The sequence below is a fragment of the Pagrus major genome, chromosome 24 (assembly GCF_040436345.1).
Source record: "Pagrus major chromosome 24, Pma_NU_1.0".
NCBI classification, from domain to species: domain Eukaryota; kingdom Metazoa; phylum Chordata; class Actinopteri; order Spariformes; family Sparidae; genus Pagrus; species Pagrus major.
The window spans coordinates 4,649,691-4,668,803 of record NC_133238.1 but is presented as its reverse complement, the minus strand read 5'-3'; the positions used below and the strand labels follow the sequence as shown (position 1 = coordinate 4,668,803).

General features: G+C 41.7%; 1 protein-coding gene across 1 annotated transcript in view; it reads left to right on the top strand.

Moving 5' to 3' along the window:
• Window positions 1–19,113, top strand: part of LOC140992176 (protein FAM184A-like) — a 94,568-nt gene that overhangs the window by 23,340 nt on the left and 52,115 nt on the right. Inside the window, 9 exon segments of the mRNA XM_073462453.1 lie at window positions 4,099–4,176; window positions 5,579–5,713; window positions 5,939–6,037; window positions 8,914–9,120; window positions 9,599–9,772; window positions 11,395–11,556; window positions 12,918–13,053; window positions 14,946–15,127; window positions 15,208–15,393. Coding sequence (XP_073318554.1) covers window positions 4,099–4,176; window positions 5,579–5,713; window positions 5,939–6,037; window positions 8,914–9,120; window positions 9,599–9,772; window positions 11,395–11,556; window positions 12,918–13,053; window positions 14,946–15,127; window positions 15,208–15,393 — 1,359 coding nt within the window.

The following is a 19,113-nucleotide window of genomic DNA, read 5'->3' as shown; positions in this document are numbered from 1 at the left end:
ACTCGAACACCACCTAGTCTGTAAGGGTACAAACATACAGTGAACAAGCTAGCAGCTAATTTTAATGCCATGGCTAACCTCTCCACGTGCAAGACAAGTTCCCCCGACACTGTTTCTCCAGGCAGGGACACCATCGGTGATGCCCAAGATTATGATTGGTTTAAATAAACCCAAACAAGCCAGAATATCTTTTACCCCTAAACCAGAATAAGATTTGGTGCAGCCTGACCTTAGTCCAGCAGTGACGCAGCTCTGTGGTTTGGATGTGAGACCAGCCTGCAACAAGAAAGAACCTGCTGAAGATTATAAACGTACGGTCAGGATCAGGCAGCACAGTGACAGTAACTGACTACATGTAATTTGAGTATCGGTCTGAAGCTGCAAAGATTGAAATTAGACATGACGGATTTTTCCTTTCACAGCATTACATCATTTTAAAGAGTGAGTTCAGTGGCTCATAGAAAGCATGAAGCAACATCGAATAGCTTTAATCAACATCTCAGCACTTTGATACTTTATTTTGTTAAAAGAAAGAATTCAGCTAAATCATGCTGTTGAATGAGGTTCCTTTCTAGTGGTGGAGCGTTGCCAAACCCCAGTCAAGTGAGTGCACATCTAAGAGGTCAATAGGTGGATGGAAATGCAACAGGAAACTATGGACTGTTTTACCAGCTAGTGTCAGTCCAATCATAGCTGCTGCTTCTGCTTTACCAAAGATTTCTTTCACCACCTCCTTTCAGACCTGACAGATTTACTGCATATCATCACTAACATGGGTTATTACTGTGATAATCACATGATGTCTGCACTGTTTCACCTGAGGAGTCTCCTCCTCATGAACTCACTTTGTAAAGTCATTGCCAGAGACCAACCAACACAGATTTTAGGGGCTGATGTCGATCCCAATATGGGGGACTAAAAACATTCTGATATTGAGTTATGGGCTGGTATTCTTCTTTACACCAAATACACACCTTTTTTCCTCATATGTGGTTATAAAACACAGAGATTTGAACACAGTGGAGGCGAGATATGTTTACAGTTCAACAATAAACCTTTATGTGCAAAATGACATCAGTGGGGTTAGTTTGAAATATCTGAGTGTCACCTGACACATCGCTGCTGTAGATACACCAACAGCTCTGTTGGCAGCTTTGACAGCACCTCTCCTGCTGCACTGTGCAAATTCTACAATACAGCGCCATGGCACGGCCACTACATCGGCATTATGCTGCAGTTGCAGTTAAATCCAAAAGTGCAGCACTTGTTAACGAATCGTGTTCTCTATGAAGACGTCTGTCAGATTTTTTGAGAGCGGTAACCTCCTAATTCTCTGCAAAGGAAAAATTCAACACTTTATGATCGCTTCAATATGATTTTTTGCAGTCTTCTCCAAACTCAAACGTTTACGTCTCTCGTTAGCAACAGATGACCAGCTCTGCTCAGTATGTCTTTTCACAGAAATTATGAGATAATAGAGAGGACAGAGCCCAACACAAGTTAGACATTAATTGTCAATTCACACTGATATTTCTCTAATGTTTTAAGAAAAGTGTAAGACTTTAAAACATTCTATACAATAAGCCAACAGTGTCAACCTGGAGAAAAGCTAAGCTACTCCCTCTGGTCACATGACCTGCAGGTTGTAGCGATCCCTCCCTCGAGTGTTTCACCTGGTGACACAGGTCAGTTCTCAAAATAAAAGCCCAGATTGAAACTGACAGCCTTTATGTAGAGCTGCAACCACAGATTCATCCATTAGTTGATAGTGACCTCCTCAGGACAGAAACATTACAAAATCAGAGAGCAAAAATCTCTTTTTCAGGAAAGGCCTGATCACATTCACACAGTTACAAATACAAACAAAGAAAATCATCAAATATAAGCTAGTACCAGAGAATATGATGCCATCAACAAATCATTGATTGTATAGAAAGTAGTGGTAGTGTCATGAATCAACTCATTGTTTCAGCACTATTCATACTGCAGCTACGGTGCAGTATACTGTGTTAGAAACAACAGTAACCTCTGCGGGTGAGTTATACAGATATTTTAGAGGCACTTCATAACATTCAGAACCATGTTTTTGCAACAAGTATGAGATAATCAGCAAATGTGTTTTCATCACTGGTTATTGCTGAATTGCATCAGAATCATTTGAAGACAGAGAATAATATCAATGTGGAGGATTATTTATAGAAAACAAGCTTTATTGTTAGATTGGAGGCACAAATAGTCATGTGAGGTATACTTATTCCTGGGAGACGTGGAGAGGGGGGAGGAAGATGAAGAACAAAAGGAGGAGAGATAACTTGATGAAAGCCAAGGCAGAGGAGAGAGAGATGAAAGCAGCAGGCACAGCAGCATCATTAAAATAATCATGTATAATTGAAGGAACATTTCCATGGCTGACTCTCTGCTGGGAATCAAAGGCTAACACTAAAGGAGAACAGGAGGGACACATCTCCCTCACTCTGACTTCTTTCACCTGAAAGACATCATACTGTGGAGGTAACACTGGGAAATATACACATCCAGCTAGTGACTGTCAGTATCCTTCAGGCATTCATTTAGTGATTGTACTGGGCTAAGCTGCTCTCATGTTATGCTCATTTTCAGGTTTATACTTTTATTTTGGGTGTCAGAAAATATTCGCATGCTTTAATGTTCACAATATTTTCCTCATACTGTCCACTGCTGCAGCACCTCTATTCACCCTCTGTCTGAACGCTCTGTTTTAGTTCTCGTCTCTTTAAGACCCCCCTCCTGAAAAAAGCCCAGTCTGCTCTGGTTGGTTGGCTGTCACAGGCCTGAGCAAGCGTGCCCACTGTGTTTCCACATCAGCTCCATCGTAGTTTTTGCAACGGATCGGCAATTTTGAATGTGGACTCAAGCCCGATGATGTCAGCTGTGGTAAACAGAGCACAATTTGTGGAAGAACGCAGATGCACGCGTAACGTTACTCTGGCAACACTGTGGATATGTCTGCAGTGTGAAAATATTTTAAATTAGAAAGCGAAAGCAGACGCTGACAAGATGCTATTCACTTCTTTGTGGAGAGCACCACTTAGACCTTTGTCACAGCTGCTTTCCAACACATCTTCATAATGAAAAGACTGAAGAGGTCAGTTGCCAGTGACTGACTCCCAAAATAACTTGCAGAGTGAACCTTGGTTGTACCATCACAGTTTGTAAGTTTAGCCACTATAGCCTCACATAGTTATAATATACATGTGACTATATATAATCACAGTTGGACGTTGGACTATGTTACATGAGGGACACAATTAGCAGCCTCCTGGGTGAAAGTGCTCGCTTATCCTACCATCCATCCTTGACCTCCTCCTTATGTGGATTTGTGCTCTTTACACTACGTCAGCTGACTCCCTTCTTTGCTGCTGTGATAATTGCTGCGGCAGCCAGAGGTCTCCACCTAATAAATGTAAACTAGATGAAAAATCGATCAGATTGAGCTTTCATTTTGATCTGACTGGTACCGAAGGAAACCCTGACAGTGTCAGCGATGTTGGTTTATTTTCTTTTTCAGAGATCCTTTATTGATTTGTTTGTGCAGAGGGTTCACTCTGGACAGATCTGAGAAACTGAACTTTGTAACAAACATATTGTTGAATCACTGAAGGCTGGTATTTGTTGTTGAACTCTGGAATCCTTATTTTTGGTGAATATTATTTAAACTTGTCCAACCATAACCTGCAAAAAGACACCAGGATAAAGTCAAGCTGTTGATGTAAAATTTCTTATTAAAGAAGAGTTTGAGAATGTTAATGACAGTTGTTGGGACATTAATATAATGATCTGAATCAGAATCATGGATTTAGAGAATAATGATGGATGTGTGTATGGTCTAATCTTGGCTCAGTTTGGTGAATGTATTTTATTACTAAGTCTGTGGATATTACTGTCTTTATTCAGAGTGAGAAAATCCTCTCAATCTATCTTCTCCTCTCTGATGTTATTGGAATTGGTTTTGTTGCTGTCTGTATGCAGAACTGAGCTTTACTCTTCACTGTAGAGCTATTGATCTGATATTGAAATGGTTGATAAGAGCTTTATATTCAGTTATCTTCCTGTCTGCAGGTCATTTATGCTCTCAACACCAAGAACGACGAACACGAGGAAGAAATTGAGTCTCTGAAAGAAGCCCATGAGGATGAGGTATGGACACAACACAAGACCAGACACCTGTTATGTATGTGACAGTGTCAAGACTGACCGTGTTTTAGCTGTCTGCCGCCCACCTGCAGCAAGCACGCCAATACTGCACCGTGTGCGGTGCACATATGTTTGTGTCATATTTTGGGGGATGGACTCCCACATACTGCAGATCTCTCCAAAATTATGCAGAATAGTGAGTATGGCACTGATGAATCGGTACATCAACAGCATCTGTTATCTCCATCAGTTTAGAGGAGTGGAGTTCTGCCCCTTTATCTGATCACTCACTTTACAGCTGCATGAAGGTGACGGCTGCAGACGCCTGCCAAATGAGCGAGAACATTGCTTTACGCAGCCTCAAAGAAAGACCGAAGCTAGTTCATGTACAGTACTTAGGTGATGTATGGAGTTTCCTGATGGACAGATACAGGTAGCTTTGTTGCTAAAGTAACTGGTAATGCTAATTCCTGCTAAATGAAGCTGCCGTTGGGCAGTTAGCTCAGTTAGCCAGAGTCGGTGAACCAGTAGCTCCATGTCAGAGGGCTTAACGCATATTCAGCACTATTGGTTACTAAAGATGCCAGTCAGTATCTGTGACAAGCCCCTCCCTAGCTGCCTGTTCTTATAGGAAACATGTCACTATGCTGAAACATGTAGCACACCATGGGATCTTTAAAAGGCAGACATAAGAGTGCTATCAATCTTCTAATCCAATTCATTATAACAAAATGAATCCCCAAATGTTGCACTGTTCCTTTAAACTGGCAGCAGCATATTTGAGCTACTGTACAGTATGTCTGCACCATGAGGTGCTACTTCCCATTCAACAATGGTAGTTTCCTCTGTAGAGAAGCTCGTCGACTGTCCACTCCATAATCCAGTTGTCAGTCACTGCTCAGTCCTGACTGCTCTCAGCCAACAACAATACTGAATATAAGGAATCATATCAAGAACAGGTTCCAAACGAGCTGTTTAAAATGCTTTAATGTATTATATAGTAGATCTCCTGGACTGGTTTCACAGAAGTAGAAGAAGTCTGGCTCCAGATTAAATCTGCTGATCTCCTTTGATGGGACACTTTAAATCTTGTTGTTGAACCTGGTTTGACTGCTGTTCATTTCATTCAGCTTGTCTCAGAGCGAAGCTTTGCTTCATCGTGCTTTAAGCTGTAATGCTGTGTTTTGCTTTCAAGTGTTTTTTAAAGCAACGTTTGTTGGAGGCAGCAGTGTCGTGCTGGCTCCTGCTTTTACTTACACATATTCCCCACATTCTTACTTCCACCTACTCTGTGTGTGGGTCTGAGAAATCCTCTTCATGTTTTCATTGAACAACATAGTTCCTGCATTAAATAAGTTCTGCAGCTTTGGAGATTATGAGCCTTTTATTTTCTTTCTCATGTTAGGTCCAACACATAGTTACAGAAACCAGAGACAAGATCATGCAGTACAAGAGTAAAATGGCGGACGAGGCAGACCTGAGGCGGCGGCTGGCCAGTCTGGAAGAATCTGTGGAGCTCCACGAACACATGAAAAGACAGGTCACTGACTGCTGCTGGGCACCATGAGAGACTTGTTTAGAGTGGTTGTGTTTAGTGGAAATGTTTGTACATTGTAGAGACATCTTCTTTCTTCTGTCATTCTGCCACAGCCTTAAATTAATTTAATTCAAGAGCGTTTCATACGATGTAGCAGTGACTGCATGAAATGAAAGTGTCTCTGTGAAATAATGTACCGCAGCTGCTGTGATGTTTTGTGACTGTCAGGCTTTAGCAGAGTTTGAGATGTACAGACAGAGAATGGAGGACTCCCAGCTCTGCACTGAGGCCCAACACACACAGAGAGTGGTTTCTATGAGCAGAGAGGTAAGCCTTTTCACACACACACACACACACACACACACACACACACACACACACACACACACACACACACACACACACACACATACATTGTGATTCTCTGACACTGATAGAACCAAATATTGTCCATTGTACTCAGTGTTGAGTTGTGTACTTGGAACAAGTGTTGGGATATATTGTGTTAATTAGTACACATATGCAACAGTTGTAAATGAAGTAAGACAAGTTAACACAGAGTAAAAACAGCTTCTTACTTTGAGGCGGCTGCTATCTGGTGTATGCCGTTGCGGTGGTTAGTGGTACGTGTAATAAACAGCGTATCACTGCCATTCAACTGATATCTTGCACCTGCAGACTACTACTTTAACTGGTCATTTATAAGTGTCATAAGCTTCTAGAACCAGCAGTGACATACTGTGCTGAACACAGTCAGACAGTCTCACACTCACTGCCCAGCACAAAGGCACATGAATTGTTGGTCTTATTGACATGATGCAGTGAGATCGGATCTCTACCGTCAAGCATCAGCATCTTACACATGTGATAGTTACACATGTAGTAGTTACACTTGTAGTTACACTCACACTACAATAATGGTATGGTGTTGAAAATGGTATCGATGTTTTACAAGGTATTTTATGGAAGACTACCAATAAGTAGGGATGTATCATCAGGATGTTATTGATACTGATGCTGTTATTCTCCTTATCAGTTCAGTTCTTTATCGATACTATTATCTGTTCTTTTTTCTTTTTTTAAAATAATTGCTTCTGTTTTCTGTAATTCACTTTTTATTGGTTTTCAAGGAATAATAACATCATACAAAACAAAGACACAAACAGGAGAAATAACAATACAACAAAACAGCAAAGAAAAGAAAAAAATAATAAGATAAAATAAAACAGATTTCACACCAATAACTATGCTATCACTCCCATAGTGTCCTGACAGTACTGTAGAATGAATGAAAGGTCTATCATCACTCCTACAGTATGCTATGTAATATCCTATAGTAACAAATAGGACAGTTATAGTTGAGCTCATAGCTGCTACTCAAGTTATTCTGTGAAGTTTGAGTAAAAATAATACAGAATGTAAAGAGATGCAGGGTAACTGAATATCAATCTAATATGATGGCATCATATTATGATGTCATGACATGTATCACATCATACCATCACATGACACAAGATCATATCCACCTGCTTCTGTAGAGTCTGATGGCAGTGTGTATAATGAACAACTGATGTGTGTTCACATGTGTTGTTGGTGTATGTTAGCTTCGGTCTGACACCAGTCTTCTTCTCTGCCAATGCCTTCACACTGTCCACCTTCAGCTTGGCCAATGAGACGCCATTTGCCTGCATCACATGACATCACATCCCATTTTACATGTTTGTATATTTTTTCTACCTCATGTCTGTCACATCCTTTGATGAAACAGTTCAACAAGATGAGGTGTAGGGCTGTCCCAAATGCTTCAAGCTTTGAAGCTTCTATGGTTGCCATGGTAATCAACATCCAAATCAGTATTGGACGGAAAGAGCGGTGGCTGTACAGAAAGAGAGGCACAAGACGGGAAAAGAGAGCGAGGTCTATGAGGTTAAACTAGGTTCAAATCCAGAGCACACAAAAACCATTGAGGGAGCATCAAAGCTGGCCTCTCACACGACTAGGTTTGGATACAGAACTCAGTACTTTTAAGGAGACAGAATTACGTCGAACTACGAAGTACCGATTCACATATAATAAATCACTGCCAAATTTCAGTACCGAAGAGCTCATCTTCAGAGTAATCTAATAAAGACAAAGAGAGAGTGAGTCAGCTCACAGTGAGTCAGGACAACACTTGCTGCAGTATTTGTATGCAAAATACAAATCTGACCAGGGCGACACATCCAACCGGAGGAACACCTGGTCAAACATCACATATATCTGACAGCTGAAGAGTGTACCGTGTTCGATAGCCTGAAAGCCAGCTGGCATTCACATGCCTGCAGTCAGACGTCAGCCGAAACTCAGCCACTGGCTGCAACTGAAACTCCTTCTAACATGCTGTTGAGTACTAAAATGTTATGTGAGGTTTTTTAGTATGTCTGAAACCTTAGTATAAACCTGTAGTATGTGAATTTCATTCTTTTTAGCGGGAAATATCAGAGTCTGCAGCACTGAGCAGATATTCCATCAGTTTGTACAGTTTAGTCCGGGTATCCAGGTTGAGTAAAGTGTGCAGAGTAAAAACAGTTCCTCCAGCTGCTTCCTCCTTTGAAACAATGGCGATTATATCTGGTGACTTACTATTTACAACTGAAATGACATTTGTGTTATTACAGAGAGAGTACAGTACCAGAAAAGGTTCCGTTTGGTACCCGTAGTGAATTCCAGGTACTGGTTCAATTGTGAACGAACCCAACCCTACTCACAACTGCTCAATACTCGGTCATCAAGTTGACTTTTGAGACATTTGGGGCAGTGGCTGATGTCTCCCCTCCTGTCCTTTTCTCTCATTAAACTCGTACAATAATATCAAAGTTTATTGGTTAATAATGTCCGTGAGTTTGATAGCTTGTGTTGTGCAAGAACCCCCTCCCCCCAACCCCCGCCCTGATGTCAAAACTTTGAATTTTTGGTAATTTGATAATCATCACTGAAGCTTCGAAGTCCTGTGCTATTGGGGACAGCCCTATTAAGGTGTCGAGGAGCTGTGAGCATCTGTTTTGGCACTGAGAGAAAAAACTAATGATTGAATTCAAAAATGTGCACATCTTTAGTTATCATAGGGAGATTTTAAGAGATCCTGTTAGCATTTAGCTTGGCACAGGGACAGACTTGGTTGGGATGATTGAGACGGAACAGAATATGTCTGGTGGTTCCAATAGGTGGAGGAGATGCGTCGGGATTTTGAGGAGAAGCTGCGGGCGTTCAGCCAGGCTCAGGCCCAGTTTGAGGCGGAGAAGCGGCGAGCGCTGGAGGAGCTGAGGGCCAGTCACCGGCAGGAGGTGGAGGAACTCCTCAACAACCAGCAGAACCAGAGCGCCTCCTCCACTGAAGACCAGGAGAAACTGGCCGAGCTCCATAGACAAGAGGTGGGCTAAGAGTGAGAGAGAAAGGAGTAGATGTTCTGTGGGAGGCCAGAACTGCTGGACTGAAGCATGTTATAGTGCAGAGTTTATGCGGCAAGTTACTTGTTGGAGTAATTGCTGTTTTGGAGGCTTTGTGAGTGTTCCGAGCATGAAAACTGAAAAAATGTAAGTTGTTTAGTTGGTGCAGTTTGGATTATGAGTCTAATATAAAGTCTGCAGATGTATTGAGTATAACCATGGACTTTTGTTGCATGTCATCCCCTTCTTTTATTCCCATTTTTCCTTTCCTCTCGACTGTTAACTATCTAATATAAGAGATTTAACAAAGACTAACCGTTTAAAAACATAGATTATGATAATATAGTGCAGTGGGTGGTTTCATTTCAAAAACTTTCCAAAAAGCTTTCGTTCACTATAACTCACATGCAAACATAAGGGGAAAAAAAAACGTTGTCCTTTATGTATCCGTGTCTCTGTGTAGGTGGAGGCCTTGATGGAGAGGGTGGAGGAGCTATCGAAGGATAAGGTCCGCCTGGTGGAGGAGTACGAGGCGAAGCTGGCCAAGGCTCAGGAGTGTTATGAGAGGGAGCTAGAGGCCATGAGGAGAACACACCAGCTCACCACAGAGAACCTGTTGGCCTGGAAGAGGACAGAGGTAAACCCACAGCACTGATGCACAAAACATCTCTGTTAAAGGGATATTGCACTGTTTCACATCCTTATCTCCATGTGTTCAATGGCTGGAATACTAAACAATACAAAGCAGTCAGACACTTGACTGACTAAAGCTTGTCGGTCTTCATTTATGGAAACATGATGAGTCTTTTCTTCAGTCCAGTTTTCCATTCACCCAATGAAAACAGGGCTCCAGCGGGCAGCCCTGAACTGGCACTAGGAAATCAGTCTACATGATCCTGTCTAAAATAAAACCTATAATAGCTAGGGCATTAATTTTTTGCAGCAGAAGGCTAAGGCTTTTGGCTTTTGCCTCATCATGTTGTACACAAGAATTGGCAATATTACGCTGTTATGTTGTGTTACATTACATTACGTTACCCTACATTATGGTACGAAATGTCATGTAACGTGCCAAATGTTGTGACAACACGCCCTCGGTGGCAGGAGGGGAACAGAGAAGCAAGTTGATAGTTTTCAGAGAGAGTCACAGTCAGAGGTTTTAAGCATAGTGTATTTTGTAGTTTTGACTATAGTTTTTCTAGTTGTGGGCATTTTGAGCATTTGAAAATACTCCAAGAAATAACATCACGGTAAGCAGAATACTGATGAAGGCACTCAGGAAATATTTCTATTGCAGATGAAACTTAAAAACGCCTTTGTACACTGTTCATAAAATATACATCTGAAAAAACTAAAATATAGACATTGTTCAAATAAGTTATGAAGTGTTAAAAACATTTTGTGCATTTATACTTGGAAATCTTTTCAATCAGTATGTTATGTGTTTTTATTTAGTACATTCGATGAGAAAATATGTCCTATTTTTGTTTAAACTTATGACATAATTATAGTTATATTATAAAGTCATACCTAAAGATTCACAAATAAAACAAAGTTCATAATAATAAAACAGACACACATCAAGTTTGATGGCCTCAAAGCAGCATAACAAGCTTTAAACACAAAGTCTGATGTTATCACCTTAAAAAGTTGCTATTGTAAAACTGTTAGCCAATTGTTGTTCCTATTTTCACATTCAGATGTCATTCATGTAGAGTCATGTTTGTCTCCACCTGATGGATGCAAGTCCTATCTCATCTTATCTTATTATCATCTTATATCCCACCAAGATACACCACAGAGCGCCACAGGAACTTGGCAACAACTTTGGCATTATTGTTCTGTATATATGTATATTTATTCTAGTGGAGTGTACATTTCTTGTCTTTTTGTTTTGTTTTTGTTCTTGTTTATATATAGATATTATTATTATTATTATTATTATTATTATTACTATTATTGTTATTATTATTTCTGCATATTCTGAACTTTGAATGGGAGCAGCTGTATTGTAAACAGTTTCCCCTCGGGGATAATCAATTATTTCTGATTCTGACTCTGATTCTGATATTGAAGCTCCTTTATCTCTGTTTGGATCTCCACCGACTGCTGAGTGAAATATATCTGCCGTCTGGTCGTGGACAGGTACCATTCAATGGGTTTATCAGAACTTTAATCAGAGCCGACTGGCTGGTGCCAAACATGTTTTTGTGTTCATATTTCATGTGTTGATGTCTGTGATTCTCTGCTCATGTGAAGGTTGAGCTTCGTAAGGAGTTCCAGGCTCAGGAAGCAGCGCTGCAGCGCTCGCTGTCCAAGCTGAGGAGCGAGCTGCAGAAAGCACAGGAGGAGGCCCGAGAGAACCGAGACAAGACCAACAGACTGCAGACGTCACTGGCCAACGCCGAGGGAACTATGAAGGTGTGTGTGTGTGCGCGCGCGTGCATGCATGTGTGTGTTGTCTTTCCAGACAAACTAACCACTCAAAGTACTCAATACTCAAAGACCAAAACAAGAACACTCACACTCATCTGATTCACCAAACGTGTACAAAAATGACTTGTTGCTGACAGCACTGCACAGTTCAGCAAAATAGTATTGAAATCACAACATGACCAGGTGCAATATCCAACCTGCAGAAGTTTGCAATTTTGTGATTCAGATAAAATATGTAAAAAAACAAAACAGCATTCTAATGAAGCCCTGTAGAGCTTCAGAGGTGTCCTAGACTACAGAGCTCCTCCTTCACATGTTTGTTTGGTACAGACACCAACAAATGTCACATCATCAGGATTTTAATTAGAGCCTGACTGACACTGCATGGGGAGTCAAAATATTCCGATATCAATATGGCTTATGTTTATATTCTTACGTAGAATATATATTTTTTGCAATGATCCCTCAAATGTGGTTATGAAGCACTTGTGAAAAAGATGTTTAAACTTAACTTCACTGGTAATGTAATAATGATAATTTACCCCAAGAATCTTTTTCTGCATTACAATCTCTAAAAAAGTTTTCATATCTGACAACATATATACTGAAACCGATATACGTATAAGTGAAAGGCCAATATCAGCCGATAGTACCAGCTAACGGATATATCTATCAGGCTCTAATCACCTCCACCTAATGAAAGTCAGGAGCTAGTGGATTTAAATATTTATTTGATATTGGATGAGGCTTGAATGAATTCAAGGGGACTGTTGAGTCTTGGCGGAGGTATGCGCTCTACTGAGTGCCATTCTAGTTTTAATAGTTTTTTCTGTGAAAATGAAAACATGTGATGCAAGACTGATCATTTACATCCTGAATCATATCGCATTCACAATACCTGTCAAAAATAATCACAGTATGTTATTTGACCATAACTTGAGGCCCTTGTTTGTAACCACATGAAAATTGCTCAGCTGTGGTGCCTACTGCTGTTCTTCTCGTACGTACAGTCATTCCAGCATAGCATCAACAATCTGAGAGTCTTCTCTAGGTTCAGTTTGGGTAGAAAAGTGGGCTAAATTAGATGGAAAACAGCTGCAGAAAACAAAGACTAAAGTAAAAGCCTGAGGGTGAAAATGTTTTTTAAGAATCTTAGAGAGGTGGAAAATCTAATGTGGTGTGCACTTCAGCTCCTGAAGTCTGAAGAGCTGGATATGTTTCTGTGACTCTGGGCTCTGGTGGGGGAGATGGTTGGCCTTTAAAATATTTATATTTATTTATTTAAAATAAAACATTTTATTGCTGTGTTGAGTATGTGTGTGTTTCTGTGTGTGTGTGTGTTGCAGAACCTGCACAAGCAGCTGGAAGAGGCCATCCAGGACGGAGAGATCTGGGTGATGCAGCTGAAGGACACTGAGTATGAACTGGAGGGCAGCAGAGAACGAGTCCAGCAGCAAGCAACTGAGATCCTCCATAAAGCCAGTGAGACGGACTTCTTATCAGTCACTGCTGCACAATACGCTGCTGTGCACACACGTGTAATCTGTCATCTTGAGGCTTATTCTCATGTTTTTGTCTATTATGACAAAACTGGTCATGATAACATTTTAGTCACCACCTCATTTAGAGATTCAGGAAACATAATCTCGTTACGTGAGATATGTAACTTCTGCCACAAGAGCTCTCCATTAAAACAAAACAAAAGACGTTTGCAGTAAACTTGCCCCAATCAGGACTTTTGGAGCCAATTACCAATCACAGGAAGCAGTGTCGGGTGATACCGATCTCCAATCACTGATCAAGAGGAGGTTTCTTGTCTTTTTTGTTATCTGTGGTTGTTAGTTATTAGTTTCATAGTAAAATCACCACTACATGTTGAGGAAATAATAACTAACAGAATTTAGAAGAAGTAAATAGGACACAAAATCTTGGAAAGTTCCGTGCCTCAGTCTCAGTTGTTTCAGTCTTTGTACTGAAGCCACTACTCTACCACCTGCTTACTGCTCGTACCTGATTTAAGATTTTAAAAAATATATGTACTGATGTAATAGGGCTGGGCGATATGGCCTGAAAACTATATTGCAATATTTTTAGGCTATATCTTGATATTTTTAAATCTCCTCAAAGCACTTCATTAATGCTACAACTGGGAGACCGAAATATCCTCTCTCTTGTGACCACATTGGTGACAATTGTTTTTTTCACAAAATATTAACACACTGACATTTTTCATAAATACCAATCATCAATAATGTGGATATAATGACTGGGTAAAGACAAGTACTAGAACAAGTAGAACAGTCTGGTAAGTTCAGAAAATGACATCACTTTACTGCGATGTAGCCTTTAAAACCAGGAAAAAACACCAATCTATGCTACATCACGATTTAACGATGTCCAAAATCTAAGACAATATATAGTCTCATATCACGATAATGATATAATATCTTTATATTGCCCAGCCCTATGATGTAAAGTGTCTAGAAACGCTGAGCTCAAAGTACCTTTACCTCCAAACTGTATAACCTATATCAGCCGATAACGATCGGTGCCCTGTCAATTGGAGCGCCGTCAGTTTGCAGAGTATTGTGTTGGGAGGGTGGACTGCTCTGAGCTGGCTGTAGAGTTGGGTGCTGATCCAGACCTTCTGGAGGAGTAAACACCTGGAGTCACATCAGATTCTGCTCTGATCCGGAGCTGCTTACAGTCAAGAGGAGAGCTCAGAGATTTGAGATTAAACTTTTGGGATTAAAAGTGTATTTATGTTCACTCCTGCTCACCTCCACTACTGTTGGGTGTTCATGTACTGTAATGTCGACTGCTGACTGGTTCCTCCAGCCCTGAACCTGTTTCCCTTCACATCCATACAAGATCTTAACACGCCTTCTGCTTTAAGGCATCTAAATGGAGACTCATCAGAATAAGAGCCCAATCAAAAACGCCTCAAGTAAAGGTGTTTGTTTGGAATGAGTTTTGATTCCACTTGAAAACTCTGGATTAAACATTTTCTAATCCATTCAAAAGAGGAACACTTGTCATGTAAACTCTCCTTTGATCACTTTCTCTTCTTGGCACATCTGCTCTTTTCTTCCCACTTAATTTCAGTCAGAAACACACCACACTTCTTCTTCTCTCCCCTCCCATTCACCAGTCCTCTGCCAGTTTTCTGAGCAGGGTGTCTTTTTCAGGGGAACCTCTGAATGATGGATGAACAGCTGCAGTATATGTTGATGAAACATAGCAGTAATGCATCAATGATGGCAATGCTCCAATCACTTTTACAGGCTGCTGGTGATATGTATTCAGAACTGTTCTGATTGCTCACTGTGGTGCCTCTTTGACTAAACCAGTGATTTGGATATGACTGTTCCCAGGTCAGATTGGCTCCTTGCAGGCCACCCAGATGTCACATGAGGCAACCATCAGGAACCTGGACCAAGAGCAGAACCGGCTGAAGGAGAAGATCAACAGGCTGGAGGAGGAGAGGGAGGCTCTGCTCAACTTGAGCCAGGTGGCCAATGAGCAGCACAAACAACAAGTGCTCAAACTAGAACAGGTACTGTGAACCCTTCAGTCCAGTGTGAGGGGAAAGCAGCTCACGGACCATCTGAAGTCATTGTTTTCTCTCCTCCTCAGTCACTGCGTGAGGAGCACCAGGGTTATGAGAAGGAGCTCTCCAGGCTCAGAGGTCACTATGAGGAGGAGATGCTTCGCTTCAAGGAGGCACAGGTCAGAGCGCTGGAGGAGATGGAGGAGAAACACCAGGCCATGACGGAGGACGCACAGCAGGAGAAGGAGGAGGAGAAGAAACTCCTCATGATGGTGAGTTGAGATTCCTCTCTGTGTCTCTCTGACACATTGATTCTGAAGAAGAATGGAAATGTTCTGTATCAGGTTTTACACTTTAATAAAGCAACTTTAAGTAATACTGATTCTATGATCACAAAGAAGCACTTCCTCCCTTTCAAAATAAATAACTCACATAAACATAGGTGGTCTGTCAGAGGATATGTGCACACATCAAAGCAATTCATCTGATTGAACATGGACATGTATGAAGTTAATATAATATATTCTTACAGTGAATGATGCTTGAACAACATTGGATTGCTGGTGGCAGGAAGAAGCTGAAAAATGTTTTTACCTGTTTTCATTTTCCTGTGCTTATTGATACTGTTGTATCAGACTTACGGAGTGGCTGGAATGAATGCAGTCAAAGTGACATAAGTCATTTATTGTTAAAGATTCAACTGTTTGTCTGTGTTACCATATGTTTGAATCCTACATTTACATCATGCTGTCTAAGTGGATCAAACACGCTGTCAGAGTCAGCAGAATCACAGGGTCAGCTTCTGCCGTTCTCCTGTGGTCGCACTATTTTAAGATACATGCGGATGAAATTTAACATGGACTGAGGAAACTGTTTGTCTTCAACATTAATTGTTTTTTTGACTCTTTATTCTATTATTCTGAACCTTCTATATGGACCCCCTGGTGGTAAAACATGAAAGGTGATTATTGTAAGTGAGTGATGCACCGACAGAAGCCGCTCTCAGGGTTTTGTATCTTTTCAGTGCAGCAACATCATAATTAAGTTCCCTTTCTCAAGCGAGCGGCCTCAGTCGTTTAAAAAATATGTATCTCTAAGAAATTAGCAGCTCCCTCAACCGGCTGCACACGTTTAATTAGGTCAACATTAAGACGTGGAAACAACATCACTCTGTGCTGTGTTTCCCTCTGCGCCTTTATTCTCTCATCTGCAAATCCTTTTTTCTCTCCTCTGTCTCAGAGTTCAAAGGAGCTGCATGAAAGGAATAAAACTGTCCTTGTTGCCAAAGGAGCAGCAACATCACATCACATTACACAGGTCCAATTAATTTACCCTGATTCATTTACCACAACGGCATGAAGTCAGCGACAACAAATGAACGAATAAACAGTGAGGAGGACGTCACTGTTCCTCATGCCTCTGTACACTGCTGTGGGAACCACATGAATACCACAGAGACACTACTAAGAGCTTTCAAATAAATAATGGTCCAAATCAGTGCAGCACAGGTCGAGATATTCCGACAGATAGATAAAGATACCCTCCTACTTCTCAGTCCTCAGCTCAGTGTGTCACTTAGCCATTTAGTTAAAAAGATACCTCTGACATCACTGTGACATCATCAGGGTTGTTTTGTCAAGGTATGTGTGCTTGACCACCACAGGCTACAGCCTCGTGAACACTCCCTGGCTGCACGTGTTTGGACCAATGCCACTCATGGGTGGTCTACTCTGGGAAGTCAGACCACACCAACATGGCGGTTCATTTGGAAAACTCAGCTGCAGAATCTGTCTTCATTTTAACTCGCCAACGGTTAGTTTTAAAGGTGACATATTATGCTCATTTCTGCTTGTTGACATGGTTCCTTGATGTCTAAATGGAATGATAGTAACATGCTTTGGTCGAAAAAACCGAAGGATTGAGCACAGCAGGGGTGTTTACACGCCAGTTTCACAGCCCTCTTTTAAGCGGCTGGTTTGAGTGCCTTTCCCTTTTATGCTAATGAGCTACTGCGTGCGCCGCCCACCTCTTCCTGCCAGGCGGAAGACGTGAGGACGGCATCGCGTGACCATGGCAACGAGCTATACACATTTGCGAAGCAACTTTTCTGTGTCCATGCCTGCATATAACTGATAGTAGCACAGCAGACATGTAGCAGCTAACCCCTGTCTCCGGCTCCAAAACAAAGTAGTGATTGCTTTACTGCAGGTAACGTGCAGGTCACTGTCCTTTAGCACAACATGCTAATGAATTAACGTAGCTCACCGTCCGCTAACAACCGAGACATTTCACCCCGTCTCCTCTGCGTGTTCACGGAGGAACAGTACCTCACCGTTCGCGAACAACTCAGACGATTTCGTACAATCTCCTCTGCGTGTTCACGGCCGAGCAGTGGCCGGTTAGAAGCGATAAAATCTCAATATCCTAATTCATTTTCTCAATTCACTGTCATGTTTTAAAAGAGTGCTGATATGACAAATTAACGTTTGGTAACATTAACATTATCGTGAATACTACGGCCAGTAAGCCCAACGTTGATAACTTCACGTTAGTTCAGCCTCATATTTACATCGACGGTTAGCGTTAGCGTTAGCATTAGCGTTAGCTCATGTGCTAAACGGCCAAAGTAACACAAACTACACTGTTTTTTAAATACTTACAGCTCCATCATTGACAGTGGGTATGGATCCATCTTTTAAGGGACAATCTTGTTGCCAGTCCAGCGTCCAGTCCTGACCTGGTTGCTGAAGCAGTCCGGCGTGAAGTGACTGGCACAGACCATAACGCTTTTGCTCACTGAAGCTGGGACGTTTCCCTGATAAATAAAATGTAGCCACTTCGCTCTGATATCCTCTTTGGTAGGGAGGCCATGTAGCGAAACAGGAGGATCCGTGCATCCGACGACAGAGCAGCAGTGCTCGGCTTTCGGGTTGTACATGGTAGCGGTCAGGCTGTCACTACAAGTTAAGCGAGAACGAGAAAATGGCGGATCCTCGTCCAGGTAGCTGGCCAAGTGTGGGAGGAGATAGCCAGCGCCAGGACTGGAGTATGCAAAACACCGGATTGTGATGTCACAATCCGGTCGAAATCTAAACGGCTCGTTTAGAGACCCAATCCCTGACTCCGGTAGTTTACGAAATATTGACTTAGTTGTCGAAAAATCATGCTTAAGGGGTGGGGAGGCACTCCGGATACGCAAATATACATACTAAAGCAAGGAAAAAGTGAGTTTTGCATAATATGTCCCCTTTAATAGATTTACACAAGGCTTCCACACTTGACCATCTATTTATAGCAGATATAGATAAATACCAACATACGGGGAGCCAACATGACAACAGAGAAAAGCTAAAGCCACCAGGAGAGTGAGACCATGTGAGATCAAATCAGATGTGTCGTGAAAATTTGTATGATCTCTTTGTGAGCCATAAATAAACACAGACGGAGCTGTAAATGTGTGTGTGACCTGCTGTCAGCTCCACGCAGGGCTGATGATGCACAATGACATCACTACTCTTTGTGATAAGTCGACAACAATGAATCATGTTTGGGCAGTCACCAGGTCTACACGATGACGGCACTGAAGGATTAGATGGTAGTGGACATCTGATTGGTCGGCAGTATAATGGATTGTTGTCGTCCTTACAGCACATTACACCTGATTTATTGTGCTCACTTGGCTCCACCTGCACTCAGTGAACATGAAGCGTGTCACACACTCTGCAGCTTGTTGACAGTGAGCTCAGAGGCAGACAGGCAGCCATACAGGAACAACAGTACTCTTTGTGAAAGAGTGTGGATTATTCCTTTAACCTTCCAGCTTCTCCTCACATGAAGACATCTCTCCTGCCTCTCAAGTGATTACACACTCTGAGTTTTAAATCATTTGGAGCTGTCTCTCTCTCTCTCTCTCTCTGTCTCTCTCCATATGTCTCCTCTTTCTTCTCCTCTCGGGCTCACGCTTCCAATGCTGTTTGAAGCTGACTGCTAAT